At 44.1% G+C, this 16,373-nt stretch overlaps 2 protein-coding genes across 3 annotated transcripts in view; one reads left to right on the forward strand and one right to left on the reverse strand.

The window, feature by feature from the left end:
- Positions 1–2,139: 2,139 nt before the first annotated feature.
- LOC132850641 (uncharacterized) lies at positions 2,140–5,012 on the reverse strand. The gene is made up of 3 exons (XM_060877290.1): positions 4,415–5,012; positions 3,212–4,359; positions 2,140–3,142 (listed from the first exon to the last, which is right to left on the reverse strand). Exons 1-3 carry the CDS (start codon positions 5,010–5,012, stop codon positions 2,195–2,197), a joined length of 2,694 nt encoding a protein of 897 aa, XP_060733273.1. The 3' UTR covers positions 2,140–2,194.
- A 9,012-nt stretch (positions 5,013–14,024) lies between these two features.
- The window catches only part of znf804a (zinc finger protein 804A), a 57,749-nt gene continuing 55,400 nt past the window's right edge, over positions 14,025–16,373 (forward strand). For both annotated transcript variants that reach the window (XM_060877148.1, XM_060877147.1), the window contains exon 1: positions 14,025–14,565. In XM_060877148.1, the coding sequence (XP_060733131.1) occupies positions 14,461–14,565 (105 nt within the window). In that variant the 5' untranslated portion in view covers positions 14,025–14,460. The remainder of the gene's footprint in view (positions 14,566–16,373) is intronic.

A 16,373-nucleotide genomic window follows, 5' to 3' on the forward strand; every position in this document is an offset into this window, starting at 1 on the left:
GTCTGCAGTCCTGTTTTGTGTTTTTTAGTTAATAAACCCTTTTATTTTACGCTATCCTGCATTTGGATCTGTTTTTATCCCTGCATCCCTGACAGAGTGCTGTTTTTAAAACCGCTGAATAATAACACAATCTATTAAATTTACATTTATAGCATTTGGCAGTTGTCTTGTATCCAGAGTGGAGAGAAAGATGCTAATGAAAACTCAGGCTTGGAAACTTTTATACATGAAAGACCTGGCAACCTCGAAGGTGTGAACTCCAAGCTGAGCTTAATAATGTTAATGTTTAAGAATATCAGCTGAAGTAGCTGTGTAAATACTGACATAACTTTAGTGTCACTGATCCTGAATCTGTCCCACAGAGTCAAGGATAACTCTGTTTGTTTAATTTGTTAGACTTTATTCTGCAGGAATTTATTGTAACATTATCAATGATTTATGAAAAGCTCATCAAAACTCATGAGGTGACATTAAAGCACTGTAAGACTCAACTGTAAGAGAACAGAACAGCATTGTACATATGGAGTGTTTATCACACACACACAATTTAACACATTTAACAGTCCTGATCCTACACTGTGTGTGTGTGTGTGTGTGTGTGTGTGTTTGTGTGTGTGTGTAACACCTATCAGTGAGTGTTCACAACATAGCAAGAAAACATAGCAATAAGATCAGTGTGAGTGAGACTCCAGCAGGTTTTTTATAGTGTGTAAGTTTTTTTTTGTTTCATTCAAATAAAAACTACACCAGGTTACGTATGTAACCCGGTTCCCTGAGAAGGGAACGAGACGCTGCGTCAGTGCTGACGCTATGGGAATGCTTCTTTGAGGAAGTTGTGTCTGAAGCTCTGTGTGCACACACGCCATTTTAATGGCTCGGAAAGGAGACGTGACGGAGTAATTACTCGCCAGTAAGTCCATATAAGGGCATCTACGTCACACTGCTCCAGCTTCTATTTGTCGGAAGGAAGCGCGAACGGACGCCCGGGGCGTGGCCAGCAACGCAGCGTCTCGTTCCCTTCTCAGGGAACCGGGTTACATACGTAACCTGGTGTAGTTCCCTTTCGAGGGAACTCGACGCTGCGTCAGTGCTGACGCTATGGGAACGCCAATACCCACGCCGCCACGCACCGGTCGATGACTGTGCCAGAGGCCGTGAAAGAGCACGAGCAAACTGCCAACAGCACATCACAGGCCCCGCAGTACCTGGGACCCTGGAGTGGGGTCCAAGTCCAGGTCATAGAATCTGATAAAGGTGTGCGGAGAGGACCATCCTGCCGCAGCACAAATATCTTCAATGGGGACACCCCTGGCCAAAGCACTGGATGAGGCGATACCCCTAGTGGAGTGGGCCCTGATGCCGAGAGGTGAGGCCTGACTGCGCACCTCATAGGCCTGAGTAATGGCCTCCACCACCCAGTGGGCCAGGCGCTGTTTGGAAACCGGATTACCCCTATTCCGGCCCCCAAAACAGACGAAAAGGGTGGAGGAGTTACGCCACGAGCTAGAGCGGTGGACGTAAGTCCTCAGGGCCCTTACCGGGCAAAGCAAATGCAGCCTCCCCTGTTCCGCCGACTCATGGGGCGGGGGACAGTAGGCCTGCAGGATGATTGGACAACCCGCCATCCTTGGCACCTTAGGGACATAACCCGGCCTGGGGTGCAGGATAGCCTTGGACATGCCGGGGGAAAATTCCAGGCAGGTGGGGGCAATCGACAAAGCCTGCAAATCACCGACTCTCCTGAGAGAGGCCAAGGCTAGAAGCAGAGCCGACTTCAGGGTCAGAAACTTCTCGGAGGCTGACTCCATGGGCTCAAAGGGGGCTTCCACCAACCCCTCCAGGACCACAGAGAGGTCCCAGGAAGGAAGGCGTGGTCTAGAGGAAGGCCTCAGCCGCCTGACACCACGCAAAAAGCGAGAGACCAAAGGGTGCCTACCCAAGGAGGCTCCAAGGACAGGTTCGTGGTTCGCAGCGACCGCGGCCACGTACACCTTTAGAGTAGACGGGGACAGGCCCCGAGAAAAGCAAGACTGCAGGAACTCCAGCACTGTACCAACCGGGCAGTGAACTGGATCCTGAGAGTGCTCGTCACACCAGAGGCAAAAAAGCCTCCACTTCAGAGCATACAGCCTCCTAGTGGAGGGAGCCCTAGCATTCAGCAGAGTCTCTGTCACCTCAGTCGAGAGGCCTGCGTCTAGGAGCTGGTCCCCCTCAGGGGCCAGACCCAAAGCTTCCACATCTCGGGGCGGGGGTGAAGAATTGCCCCCTGCGCCTGAGAGAGGAGATCCCTCCTGACGGGAACCTCCCATGGAGTGCCGTTCAGGAGGGAGACTAGGTCCGTGAACCATACTCGAGAGGGCCAACGAGGGGCAACTAGGAGAAGGTTGACCTGGTCGTGGCGCACTCTGGCTAGGACTTGCGGGAGCAGAGCTACCGGGGGAAAGGCGTACAGACGGAGCCTCGGCCACGTCCATACCAGGGCATCCAGGCCCAACGGGGCCGGATGAGAGAGGGAGAACCACAGCGGACAGTGGGTCGACTCCTCGGAGGCGAACAAATCCACTTCCGCCCGGCCGAAAATCCGCCAGATTCGCTCCACCACATGGGGGTGAAGCCGCCACTCCCCGGGCCTCAGCACCTGCCTCGACAGGAAGTCTGCCTCCCGATTCACACGCCCTGGGATAAAAACCGCTCTCAGCGAAAGAAACCTGGTCTCTGCCCAGAGCAGAATCTGCCGCGCCAACCTGAACAGGGGGCGTGAACGCAGACCGCCCTGATGATTGATATAGGACACCACCGCGGTGCTGTCTGTCCGCACCAGGACATGGCAGCCCTTGAGGTGTGGGAGAAAGTGTTTCAACGCTAGAAACACAGCCCTCATCTCCAGGCAATTTATGTGCCACGAGAGACAGGGGCCCTCCCATAGACCCTGGGCCGGGCGGCCATCTAAAGCCGCGCCCCAGCCCGAGAGCGAGGCGTCCGTCGAAAGAGTCCTGCGACGGTGACACGCCCCTAGAATGGGACCCAAGGCCAAGAACCGGGGTCTTTTCCACAGAAGAAGGGTACGAAGCCCACGGCGCGTAACCCGTATAACCCTGAGGGGACGTCTGCGAGGATGAAAGCCCGCACCCCTGAGCCAGAACTGGAACGGCCTCATATGAAGCAGACCCAAAGGGATAACGTTGGCTGCTGCTGACATGAGGCCGAGCACCCTCTGTGCCTCGGCGACAGAGAGGCCGCGGCCCAGCCGAATAGCTTTCACTGCTGCCAAGATGGAGGCCACCCGAGCGGGAGACAGATGTGCCCGCATCGTGGTGGAATCCCAAACTACCCCCAGAAAGGTGGTTCTCTGAGAGGGAGCAAGCACACACTTTCCTGGGTTCAGCCTGAGGCCTAAGGACCTCATGTGGGCAAGCACAGCATCTCGATGACTGGCTGCCATAGCCTCGGACTGGGCCAGAATGAGCCAGTCGTCGAGGTAATTCAGTACACGGATGCCCTGGAGACGCAACGGTGCCAGGGCAGCATCCATGCACTTCGTAAACGTACGGGGTGAAAGGGCTAGGCCAAAAGGAAGGACACGATACTGGTACGCTTCGCCCCCGAAAGCGAACCTGAGGAACTTCCTGTGTTCTGGCAGAATGCTTATGTGAAAATAAGCATCTTTGAGGTCGATCGTCACAAACCAGTCCTCGGATCTGATCTGGGACACGATCACCTTGAGCGTGAGCATCTTGAACTTGTAGGTCCTCAGAGTACAGTTCAGAGCCCGCAGGTCCAAAATCGGACGCAGCCCCCCGTCCTTCTTGGGAACAACAAAATATCGGCTGTAAAAGCCGGAGTCCTGCTCTGGGAGGGGAACATGCTCTATGGCCCCTTTCTCCAGAAGCGAGCAGAGTTCCTCTTGGAGGAACACCGCCTGGTGCCCACCCACGATCGTGGGCAACATGCCCTGGAAGCCCGGGGGGCGGGAGGAAAACTGGATCCTGTACCCTCTTTCTACAGTGTCCAGGACCCACTGCGACACCCCTGGCAGAAGTTTCCACGCTGCCAGGCTGCCTGACAGAGGCAACAGCCTCGCGCAGACCTCCCGGGTGCCCTGAAACAGCACACTGGCAGGCGCTAACCCGGGAAGATCCGTACACAAACGGGGAGCCGAGACAGGCCCCACTGCCCCCCGAAACGACAAAGACGGCGGGGCAGGCAGTAGGGGGGGCGTTCCTGAATAGGATGCCCCCAGGAGCCCCCGCCCACGGGCATCAGGACTCCTTTGGGGCTCGCCTGGCTGAAATAACGGACCTAAGGTCCCCTCTCCCCTGACGGGTCTGGGCCCGGGTACGCTGACCGGCCTCCCTAGTCCTAGACGGGGGGGCACGGGCCGCTACACTAACCTTTTTCACTGCCCTAAGCGAACTAGAAGGGGGCAGGGAGTGGCTAGATGAAGGCCCAGGCTGCTCGCCGCGGCGAGGGAGAAACTCCCTGAATGCCGCCGATTGGCGTTTCACCTCCTGGTGTCTGTCGACGACAGTATTCACTGCGTCGCCAAACAAACCCAGGGGCGACACCGGGGCGTCCAGGAGAAAGGACTTATCCTTGTCCTTTATGCCGGTTAAATTAAGCCACAGGTGCCTCTCCGTGGCAACTAGCGCAGCCATTGAACGGCCTATGGAGCGGGCCGTCTGCTTCGTGGCACGGAGTGCAAGGTCAGTGGCCCGGCGGAGCTCAGATATCGCCTGAGGTCCCAATTCCTCCCTCCCATCAAGCTCTGCCAGCAGGTCAGCCTGGTAGGCCTGCAAAACGGCCATGGTGTGCAGAGCCGCACCTGCCTGGCCTGCCGCTGTATAAGCCTTACCTACAAGGGCTGAGGTGGTCCTACAGGGCTTGGAGGGAAGGGCAGGTCTCCTCCATGCGGGCGATGCAGGCGAGAGATAGCCCGCGAGCGTCTCTTCAACCCTAGGCATCGCCCCATAGCCATGGCTTTCAAGCCCTATGATGGCTGAATAATCAGACATGGCCGGAGAAAAAACACGCGCCGCAAATGGATTCTTCCAGGACCTCGACACCTCAGCATGGAGGTCAGGAAAAAAAGGCAGTCGCCTGCGTGCAGGTGGCCTGCGGCCTGAAGTCAGAAAGCGGTCGTCTAACTTAGAGCGGGCGACACTAACTTCCTCTTCAGGCCAATCCAAATTCAGCCTACCCACGGCGCGTGACACCACTTCGAGGAGCTCCTCGAACGTGACTGACTGCTCTCTCTAATTCGGCTTTACCGAGGGGGAAAGCACGTCCCCGCCCACATCGAGCTCCTCAGAGCCCGACGCGGAAAGCAGCATGCCCTCTTCCGGGTCGGGAGAAATCGCAGTGCGAGCTCCCGAAACCGAAACTGAGCGAACGGAGTCAGGGGAGAGGGCAAGAGAAAGGGAAACACCCGTCTCTTGCTCCGCCTCCGCTAACTCGACCTGCGAACCCCATGATCGGAGCCGCCGCGCCGCCTCGGCGGACGCAGGACCCGAACCACGAGGCGCAGCTGATTGCTTGGAAAACACAGCCAGGCGGGATCGGAGAGTGCGCAGAGGGAAATCCTCACAATGCACGCAGCCGGCTCCCTCGAGAGCCGACCGCGCATGCTCCTCTCCCAAACACACAACACAAAGAGAATGCGAGTCGTCCCCCGTGATAAAGCGGGGGCACGGATGCACGCATTGCTTAAAGTGCTTGGACTGTAACATAATTATGTCCTCGCCTAGCTTTCCCTATTTTTTTTTTTCCCTGCACTTGACAGACAGTGACAAACGACACACATACACAGAGCGCTTCCTGAAGACAAAGAAAGCTGGAGCAGTGTGACGTAGATGCCCTTATATGGACTTACTGGCGAGTAATTACTCCGTCACGTGTCCTTTCCGAGCCATTAAAATGGCGTGTGTGCACACAGAGCTTCAGACACAACTTCCTCAAAGAAGCATTCCCATAGCGTCAGCACTGACGCAGCGTCGAGTTCCCTCGAAAGGGAACCCCATAGTTATGATAACACTTTATATCATGCTCCTGCTGAATTCTGGATGGTGATTGGTCAGAAGGTACTCACATCAATTTTCTGTACCTTTTATCCTACAGATTATACCTGTGAGAACAGGAACTAACTTGTTTCACAAAAATGTAAATGAGTGGTGGTACTGTGGTGGTGCTGTGGTGATTGTAATCACTGGTAAATTGTTGTGGTAATAAAAGGAATAAACTTGGGGACGTTCTGTTATGGGAAAATAATCAAGCACTAGCACAGAAACACTGAATGCATGCTAATAGAGTTTGCAGATTGTGATGCTAATAACGCTTGAGCACATTTTCCTCTTTGACATGCTTCCTCAGAGTTCTCTTTGTTCTCTGCTCTTGTCTCACTCAGCACTGCATCGTTCCTATCTGCTCATTCCAATCAGGTCATTGTCACACTGTGTAATGTTGGAAGTGATTTGAACCACACATTAGCATATGTGTATGCTGTATTCCTGATCATCTAGAACATGGGAGGATAAAGAACATGATGAAGTAAAGCTTGATTTAGTTAGAGGCATTAACTCAAATATTAGCTTAGCTCAGCATCAGTCATAGACTAAAGGCACAAAATGATGCTTAGGTTTAGCACCAAACGTTTAGCCTAATGCTGCCTCAACACTTAGTGATCAGATGATCCAGAGTTCAGGCCCCAGCATTGCCAGGCTCCCACTGAGGGGCCCTGGAGTTAGGCCCTTAAATAAATGTCCTTTTTGGTCCACAGTAGTAATATTACACTGTTAGAAATGTCCAAATTAGTCAGAGACCAAACGTAATTGACTTTTCTATTCCTTCTTTTTTCTTACATAAAATGAATTGTGAAGAACAAACCGTGTGTCATTAATTTATATTTTTGTGAATGAACTATTTAGCTCCATTCAATTAAATTTGGAGCTAATTTGTATAATATACTGTATGAACCAAAGAAGCTAGAATTTTTGTCTTATCATCACAAAAGTGGACTGAATCACAGTAATTATCAAAAACATGCTGAGGTTTTTAAGCTGTATAGACTCCACATGACGGTCAATTCTATAGGGGCGGAGCCAAAGTTATTCACTCACTTGGAACTCATGACATAGTGGAGAGAATCAGTACAGTTTTATGTAACTTGGTTGGCACTGGCCACCGGGAGCGCTGTTTGTGAATGATGTCGACCCACAAATTGCCCCTCATAGCTACATTATGTTAATGTATTGTATTTGGATTATTGTAATTAAAAGAGGATGCTTTGAGATAAGCAACTTATTTATTTATTTATTTATTTATTTATTTAATCATTTAATCGTTTATTTATTTATCCTGTGACATTCTTAATAAATATTAATGGTCTGCTTAACACTGTTTCTGCTTAACACTGTTTTCTTAACAATGCTGTTCACTTAAACAGTTTAAGAGGATCCAGCATAATGGAGACGTTAAGCCACAACACTGAAGAAAAGTCTTATATCTGTAAAATTCTGACAACATTTAGTTCTCCTTTAGCTGATAGAGTTGAATATTAGTTTATAGACCTCCTTTGGTACATAAAGCTGCTTTAAACTGTACTCTGTTCCAGGAGTAACAGAGTTTGGTATTAAGGGATAAACATTTCATCAATAAGAGATGGAAAGCTTGAAGTTCAGCTCGATGCTAAACCTGCTTTTAGCATCATACTCAGCTTCACTCCTTTAGTCTTTTATAAAAATAAAACATGCAGATAATTTAAGAATGAATGTACAGAAACACTAGAGCTTCCATAGATGACTAGATGACTATAGTTCAAATACATATTGTGATGACGAACCCTGCACCGCCATCTTACACTGGTGGAGGTGCCACCTTACATTTTTCCGTTCCTCCTGCTACTACAGTGCTGGGTGTTGAACAGACAGCAAATCTTCAGCACCCACTGTCTTTTGTATAGTCAGGAGGCACATGGCTGCAGGGCGGGGCCACAAAAAGGTCTAGCGTGTGTTCCTTTCTCCCCTCTATTACAGAGAAACCGCTGGACACAGAGTACGATGCACCCTGAGCCTGCCACAAGCTGCCAGCCTCCTGGGTCCTGCCTCATCACTGAACTGCTTCTAGACATCCAAATTTTGCAAGCTGGCCCTTATGCAGCCACACTGTTCGGATTGATCTGCAAAGACAGCCTGTGACTCTGTGGACGGGGCCACCTGTAATCTGTTACAAGGTCTTTGAACCATTGTTGTGTCAGCCAGCTTTATGGTCTGGTTCCTCAGGAGCTCTTGGTTGCTTAAATCCAATTTGATTACAAACCGTTGGAGAAGGAACATTATTTACATTTACATTAGTTTTATTTACATAATTTACATTGACATTATTTACATTTACATTATTTCCTGTCCAGTGTCAATCAAATGAGGATGAGGTTCACTTCTGAGTCTGGTTCCTCTCAAGGTTTCTTACTCATATCATCTTAGGGAGTTTTTCCTCACCACTTTCACCTCAGGATTAATCTTTAGGGATAAATGTTAGAGATAAATAATAACTTTAATTTACTATTACTATTTAAAAAACTTAAACTTTAAACATAAAAAAATATATTGTTTCTATACTTCTGTAAAGCTGCTTTGAGACAATGTGAATTGTTAAAAGCACTATACAAATAAATTGTATTGAATAAAAAAAGACTCTCACTTTTTCCTCACTGAAACGCATTGTAAATAAACTTACACTAGACATTTTGCATGTTGTGTTCATCCACCTCGCAGACCGAATCATGACAATATGTAATTAGAATTAAAATAAATATTTACTGAAAATGAAACATTATTAAAGGGTATGATGATATCAGTTTATCGGTTTATTTTTTCCTTTTGTTTATTTATTTCAATTCAATTTCATTTATATGTATAGCACTTTTAACAATTCACATTGTCTCAAAGCAGCTTTACAGAAGTATAGAAACACAAGAGAAAAAAAAATCTAAGAATAACAATAAGAATAAATTAAAACATTTAAAGTCTAAAATTAATTTTAAATATTAATTTAAAACTAAGTTACTATTTATTTCTAACATCTATTCCTTATGATCAATCCTGAGGTGAGAGTGATGAGGAAAAACTCCCTGAGATGATATGAGGAAGAAACCTTAAGAGGAACCAGACTCAGAAGGGAATCTCATCCTCATTTGGGTGACACTGAACAGGAAATAATGTAAATGTAAATAATGACTGAATGAATTATTGTCTGTGAAAATGTTAACATGGTGCTCCATAAGCTCAATGAAGTCCATCAAATAAAATTCTCAGGACTGTGAGATGTGTCTTCTCTAGAGTTTCTTTAGACTGGTTATAGTTCACAGAGCTGCAGAATAAAGTTCAGCAGGCCAACATTAGAATTTGTAGCTTTTAATTTTGCTCCATAAATGTGACCCAAATTCAAAATCTCTCTCTGAGCTGAGACTGTTTTCTTACTGACATGATGCTCAGCTCCATTTCTCACTCGACTCAGAGCTGTATACTTTGTACTGCACTTGCTGAGTATTTTTAGCATCCACCTTTGTAGTTGCTGTGGCAATTGTGCTGATAATAAGACATTCTTCCACTTCTGTTTGAGGATGTGTAATAGTATCACATACAGCTCTATTTCTGATGTGTGAAGGAGATGACACTGTTCATATTGTATCACAGCCGCTACACTCACATTTTTTTAACACTATCTTAGCAGTGAAAATGTTTCAATGACACATCCTGAGATGGAGGACCTACATTTTTCGTTTCTCAAATCTGTTCCAAAACCATGACGTTATTATCTTTAAATTTCAGACTGTGTCAGCTGTCATGCTGTTATTCAAAGAACAATAACAAGATCAGGTGAAAGCACAGTGTGTCAACAGGACATGACACACCAGGGTATAAGTAAACTAAGCATGAACCAAACACTGACCCAGTACACCAGGGAACTGAGACAGAACTCCCCAATAATGTCCTGCTCTCCAAATGCAACAACAGTGTCAGAAAGAGATCCTGGACTCTGGGCAAAAGGTCCACATGTGGCACAACTCAAGGTTGGAAAAGGCCAGGAGGAGTCATGGGGTGTCTCAATGACCTTTGAGTCAGCATAAACCAGTCAGAGAGACAGGGTGGTGAGACAGGATACCACTTCATAGAGACAAGGAGGTGAGACAGGATACCACTTCAGTGAGACAGGGTGGCAGGTCCATGAGACAAGGCAGATGATTGTGAGACAGGTGGCAGGTCAGTGAGACAGGACTATAAGACAGTAAAAGAGGGTGACAGGGTGGTGACTGGTTGTTGGGACAGAGAGACAGATCCTAAAGACAGGTCAACATGCTGAATCACTGATCTGGTGACGGTTTACAGAATAAATACAGTTATACTGTATGTGCCATGAAGATTTTGGACCTCCACTGAGATGAGGGCAACTCTGTGAGGATCCTGAGGCATCCAGCTCCAGTCAGACTGCGATACTAAAGAGGAGATGCCAACTGCATGTGATCTTGTGCATCACTACAACATTTATCAGACTGTATATTTATAATCACACCCCCAGTGTCACCCAGATGAGGATGAGGTTCCCCTTGAGTCTGGTTCCTCTCAAGGTTTCTTCCTTTACCATCTAAGGGAGTTTTTCCTCCCCACAGTCACCTGAGTCACCTCAGACTTGCTCATTGGGGATAAAAAGAAACACATTTAAATATATCTAATATTAATCTTGAATGTTTTATTATATTAATCTTTATATTATTCTTTATATTAACCTTTTGTTCTATGTTTATGTTCTGTAAAGCTGCTTTGAGACAATGTCTACTGTAAAAAGCGCCATACAAATAAATTTGAATTAAATTGAAATTAATTTTATCTCAGAATAAAACACAGAACGAGCTTTTATATAAAAATAATGACTTTCAATTTGTTTACAGAAACTCAACTTTATCTTCAACTGTAAACAACTCAAAACTAAATAATAACATATCTAAATCCTGGATAATTGGAATAAGAAGCTGATAACTAGATACTTACCCTGAGTCTGACAGCACTATGTCATGGTTTTGAACATTTATTATACATTCATTTGATTTAATCCTAAAACTTTAAGGATTATAAACAAAATGGTTGTGTCTGTCATTTCCTCCCACACTGCTCTGTTTCCTTTATTTCATTTTTGTCCCTTGTTCTAGCTACATCTTCTCCCTACATTGTTCTATTTTTGCCTCTCGCTCCTGTATTTTTCTCTTCAGTTCTCTGTTGCTCTATTTTCTTTCAGGTTTATTTGATGATTCTTATTATTCCTGTATGTAGTGCTTTGTTCTATATGATGAATTTATTCCTTACCTCATGATTGTGAGGACAATCTGTGTGTGTGTGTGTGTGTGTGTGTGTGTGTGTGTGTGTGTGTGTGTGTGTGTGTGTGAGTGTGTGTGTGTGTGTGTGTGTGTGATTTTCAATCCTTTATTTAATTGGATATTAAATAACCACAGCAGCAGCAGAGGCTCTGAGGTGAAGGTCCTGAGCGACTGATTGGTGGATTATGAGTTTAAATCCCTGGGTCGCTCCAAAGCTTAGGCTTTTTTTTATACTGTATTGATTCTGTAACTCAGTCAGCAGGATCATACTCTATCTGTCGCTCATGACCTGTCCACCATTTTCTCTGAAGTATATGTGTTTCTCACATGAGACAATCACTCTCCTTATTATTATCCACTGTTTGTGTAGAGAAAGAAAAACTAATCTACTGCCTCTTCTGGTCAAAGTTGATATTACATTATATACTTGACAAAAAGGAAGCTAAGAAATTAAGTCTTGAACTTTACACAAATCAGAAATAAATAAAGTAGAACAATGTGTTTCTTATGGTGCAGCAGTATGGACGCAACTCACACCAGTGCTCATGTCTCATCTTTGCGCTTCATTGAACACTTGTGGACTTTCCAAACACAAAGAGCTAATTTGGGTCCAACTTTGTTGTTGTTTGAGGTATTGTGTAACTTTTCTGAGGTATTGTGGAACTGTTGTGAGGTATTGTGGAACTGTTGTGAGGTATTGTGTAACTGCTGTGAGGTATTGTGGAACTGTTGTGAGGTATTGTGGAACTGTTGTGAGGTATTGTGTAACTGCTGTGAGGTATTGTGTAACTGTTGTGAGGTATTGTGTAACTTTTGTGAGGTATTGTGGAAGTGTTGTGAGGTATTGTGTAACTGTTGTGAGGTATTGTGTAACTTTTGTGAGGTATTGTGTAACTGCTGTGAGGTATTGTGTAACTGTTGTGAGGTATTGTGTAACTGCTGTGAGGTATTGTGTAACTGCTGTGAGGTATTGTGTAACTGCTGTGAGGTAGTGAACTTTGTAGAACACAGAGTGAAGTTTCTTGTTTCTTTTCATCACAACATAAAGCAGGAGACAAAAGTCCAAGAGGAAATACACAGAGCTTTCCTTAAACAAGCTCTTCTGTCAAAACAGCACAGCACTGACAGATCTGAAACTCCAAGCAAACGAAGCACGCAGAGAAATGAGAGAAAAGCATCATGGGAGAAATGTACTGCTACATCTGGGAAAAGATGGAGCAAAATGGAGGGAAAAAAGAGCAGCATGAAGTGAAAAGGGCAACAATTAGGAAAGAAAACATCCAATCAAACGCAGGAAAAGTCACAGAGTGCAAATAATAATAATAATAATAATAATAATAATAATAATAATAATAATAATAATAATAATAAGTGAGCTGTGAGTTTAAACAGCTTCAGCCAATCACAGGACACGTGAAGTCGATTTGATGTAAATTGTTGTGACATTAGAGTAATAAATTAAATAAGCTTAAACACAGACTTCATTAATTATTAAACACCTTATTACATTGTTTACTGTTTGTTTGTTTGTTTTCTGTTTGTGATGCTAAAAATTTTAAATACATATTAACTGATTTGTTGGCAATCTGGAACATCCTCCCATCTCTCTCTCTCTCTCTCTCTCTCTCTCTCTCTCTCTCTCTCTTTCTCTCTCTCTCATTCTCTCTCTTTAACTTTATCTGTCTCTCTCTCTCTATCTGTCTCTCTCTCTGTCTCTCACTCTTTCTCTCTCTCTCTCTCTCTCTCTCTCTCTCTCTCTCCTTCGTTCATTCCGCTCTACTGTACTCCATTTAGAATTGATTCAGAAACTCTGTTGCTAAGTTACAAGGCGTTATCGCTTCTCTCAAAGTGGAAAAGAGGAGGAGGAACGAGGGATTTCACTCCTCCAGCAGCAGCGCAACATGTTCACTGACAGATTGGGGGTTTCTCTCTCTCTCTCTCTCTCTCTCTCTCCCTCTCCTCTCACTCTATCGGCCTCTTTCTGTCTCTCTCTCACTCTATCTGTCTCTCTCTCTATCCGTCTCTTTATATTTTGATGTCATTGAGCTCTATATTCTCTCTCTTTCTTTTTATTAGTCTGTTCTTCCTTCACTCTTTCTCTATCTTTCCCATGTTCTCCTTTATTATCTGATAAAATTAATTGTTTTTCCTTTGTTTTGTCTTTTTCTTTCCTTTTTTCTCTTTTCCTTGATTCCCTCTTTCTGCTTCATACCATCCTTACCATACCATCTTTCTTTCTTCCCTCCATCCCTTCTTTATTTTACTACCGTCGTCTGTCAGATGAAAACTGAAAGCTGTCTTTGTTTCTGTTTCCTGTATTTTTCGGTCACTTCCTTTATAAATAATAAACTCTACAGTGATGATCCTCTCATTATTCATTCATTAAGTGAATGAAACACATCAGACACAACAGTGTGTGTGTGTGTGTGTGTGTGTGTGTGTGTGTGTGTGTGTGTGTGTGTGTGTGTGTGTGTGTGTGTGCTAGGCTGAGACGAAACAGCGGCTGACTCAGTGGAACTGTAGAAGCAGCGCGCGATAGATTCACTCTTCACCGCAGCGCTCGCTGAAACAGACACACACACTCTCTCTCTCTCTCTCTCTCTCTCTCTCTCTCTCTCTCTCTCTCTCTCTCTCTCTCTCTCTCTCTCTCTCTCTCTCTCTCTCTCTCTCTCTCTGACATCATGCTTCGAACACACACTCCACGGGCAGCGAGCGGAGCAGATGAACACACCACACACGGTCCACACGTGGCGCAGAGCCGTCAGTGAGACACGAACCAGACTCTTACTATACGTTAGGACTTCAGAGGAGATAAAGGGATTAGTTTTGTCTCTTTTGGGGAAAAAAAAGAAAAGGAACAGCACATAGCAGTTTCATCAGACGGATAACGTGCCGATGATAGAGAGATGATGGAGAGATGACGGGAATCTCCCAGCCTCCTAAAGCACGCGCAGGATTTTAACCTGAACGAGACGCAGAGCAACCAGACATCTGCAGAAACTCCACTTGTTTTACTCTGTGTGTGTGTGTGTGTGTGTGTGTGTGTGTGTGTGTGTGTGTGTGTGTGTGTGTGTGTGTGTGTGTCTACATGTTCCCACATGGCGTGCTATTACATCGTGATCAGCTCCACACACCTCAGCAATGGACACTTCCGCAACATCAAAGGAGTTTTCAGAGGACCGCTGTGCAGAAACGGCAACTTGGTAAGAGATACAGAGTGTTTGTGTGTGTGTGTGTGTGTGTGTGTGTGTGTGTGTGTGTTTGGGAGCTTTAATATTTAAAAAATGTATTAAAGAAAAATTTATTATTATTGATAAAAATCAGCAGAAATTACTTTAGAATATTTTTTCACGTGGATTTAATCTGTAATAGTTTACAAAAAATAAAAAATTATGCAAATATGTAAATACACACACACACACACTCACACATTATATATATTACATTATATATAAATATAAGAAAATCAATCATTTATGTCATGTAATTATTCCACAAACAAACTCACTTTAAATTAAAGAAACTGAAACTGAAATCTTCTAATACACATAAAATTAATAAAATATATCAAATAAATTAAATTATAAATAAATTTTATGTAATAAAATTGTGAAAACATTATAAAATATATGTTGTTATATTTATACAATATTCTAAACATTATAACAGTATAAATACATTCCACAACATGTTTTTGCCAAAATTCTAAATGAATAAAATGTGTGTTAACATTTTCACCATTGTGTTTTATATCTTACTAAATATTCTACTTTATGACTTTTCAGTAAATGATGTGAAACAAAGAGAAAGTAATTATTTATAAATATCTTACACATTTACACATCTTACACAAGTTGATCATTTAGTGTGTGTGTGTGTGTGTGTGTGTGTGTGTGTGTCGTTTGTCAGTAAAACTTTGGTTTTGAAGGCAAGTGATGCCATATGCCATATGCAGAGAGCATCACACACACACACACACACACACACACACACACACACAGATCAGCGGTGTGACAGATGGATGGGGACAGCTCTAATCTCTACACATAGTCATAAGCGATGGCTCGGGGTTTAGCTCAATCGCAGCGATTACATTAGCGGTTTCGGAGTAATCCTCCTGCTCCACTCTGCCTCCGCACTAACGTTAGTGAAATCTGGGCCAACACGACGGGGAAATAAAAAATAACCAAATGTATCAGGATGAAAACTATCTACAGTTAGTCTTTTATAGATCTGTGTGTTTTCAGGAGAGCAGCATGATGCTCCGAGGTGACATTTAATTAAAAATCTAGTTTAGAATGAAGGATCAGAGCTTTCTATCAGAAATTCTCCACTCTTTCTCTCTCTTTCTCTCTTTCTCTCCTTCGCTCTGAGGTTTGTGTCGTATAAAAGCCGACCGAGTTTATGAACAGGAGCCGTGTGTCTGACATACTCTCAGGATTTCTTACAGAAATCTGAAGCCTTTCTTGTGGAGTTTTTAATCTGCACCACTACAGGATGTCTTTTAGATTCTTCATTTAAAGAAAAAAAACATGATCAGCTTCCAGATTTCATAAAATGTCTCATCATTCATCATCTTCAGAAAGATAGTGAAAGTAACAGCTGAGACTTTAGCATTTAGACATTTCTCTCTCTCTCTCTCTCTCTCTCTCTCACTCTCTCTCACTGTCTCTCTCTCTCACTCACTCTATATATGTATATATATATATATATATATATATATATATATATATATATATATATATATATATATATATATATGTATACTGTATATTTATATACTGTATACATATATATATATATATATATATATATATATATATATATATATATATATATATATAATTGGAGATTACTAGCATAATAAACTAGTGAATTAATGATGAGATGTTTGTCACTGTTCACCTTCTCTGATTAGATATTTCTATAGAAAACCTAAAAATTAGATTTTGCTGTCGTTGGCGAATCAATAAATATAAAATTCCAACACTGAAATCATTGAGGCATCAGA

This window comes from Tachysurus vachellii, chromosome 8 (assembly GCF_030014155.1).
Source record: "Tachysurus vachellii isolate PV-2020 chromosome 8, HZAU_Pvac_v1, whole genome shotgun sequence".
Taxonomy (NCBI): Eukaryota; Metazoa; Chordata; class Actinopteri; order Siluriformes; family Bagridae; genus Tachysurus; species Tachysurus vachellii.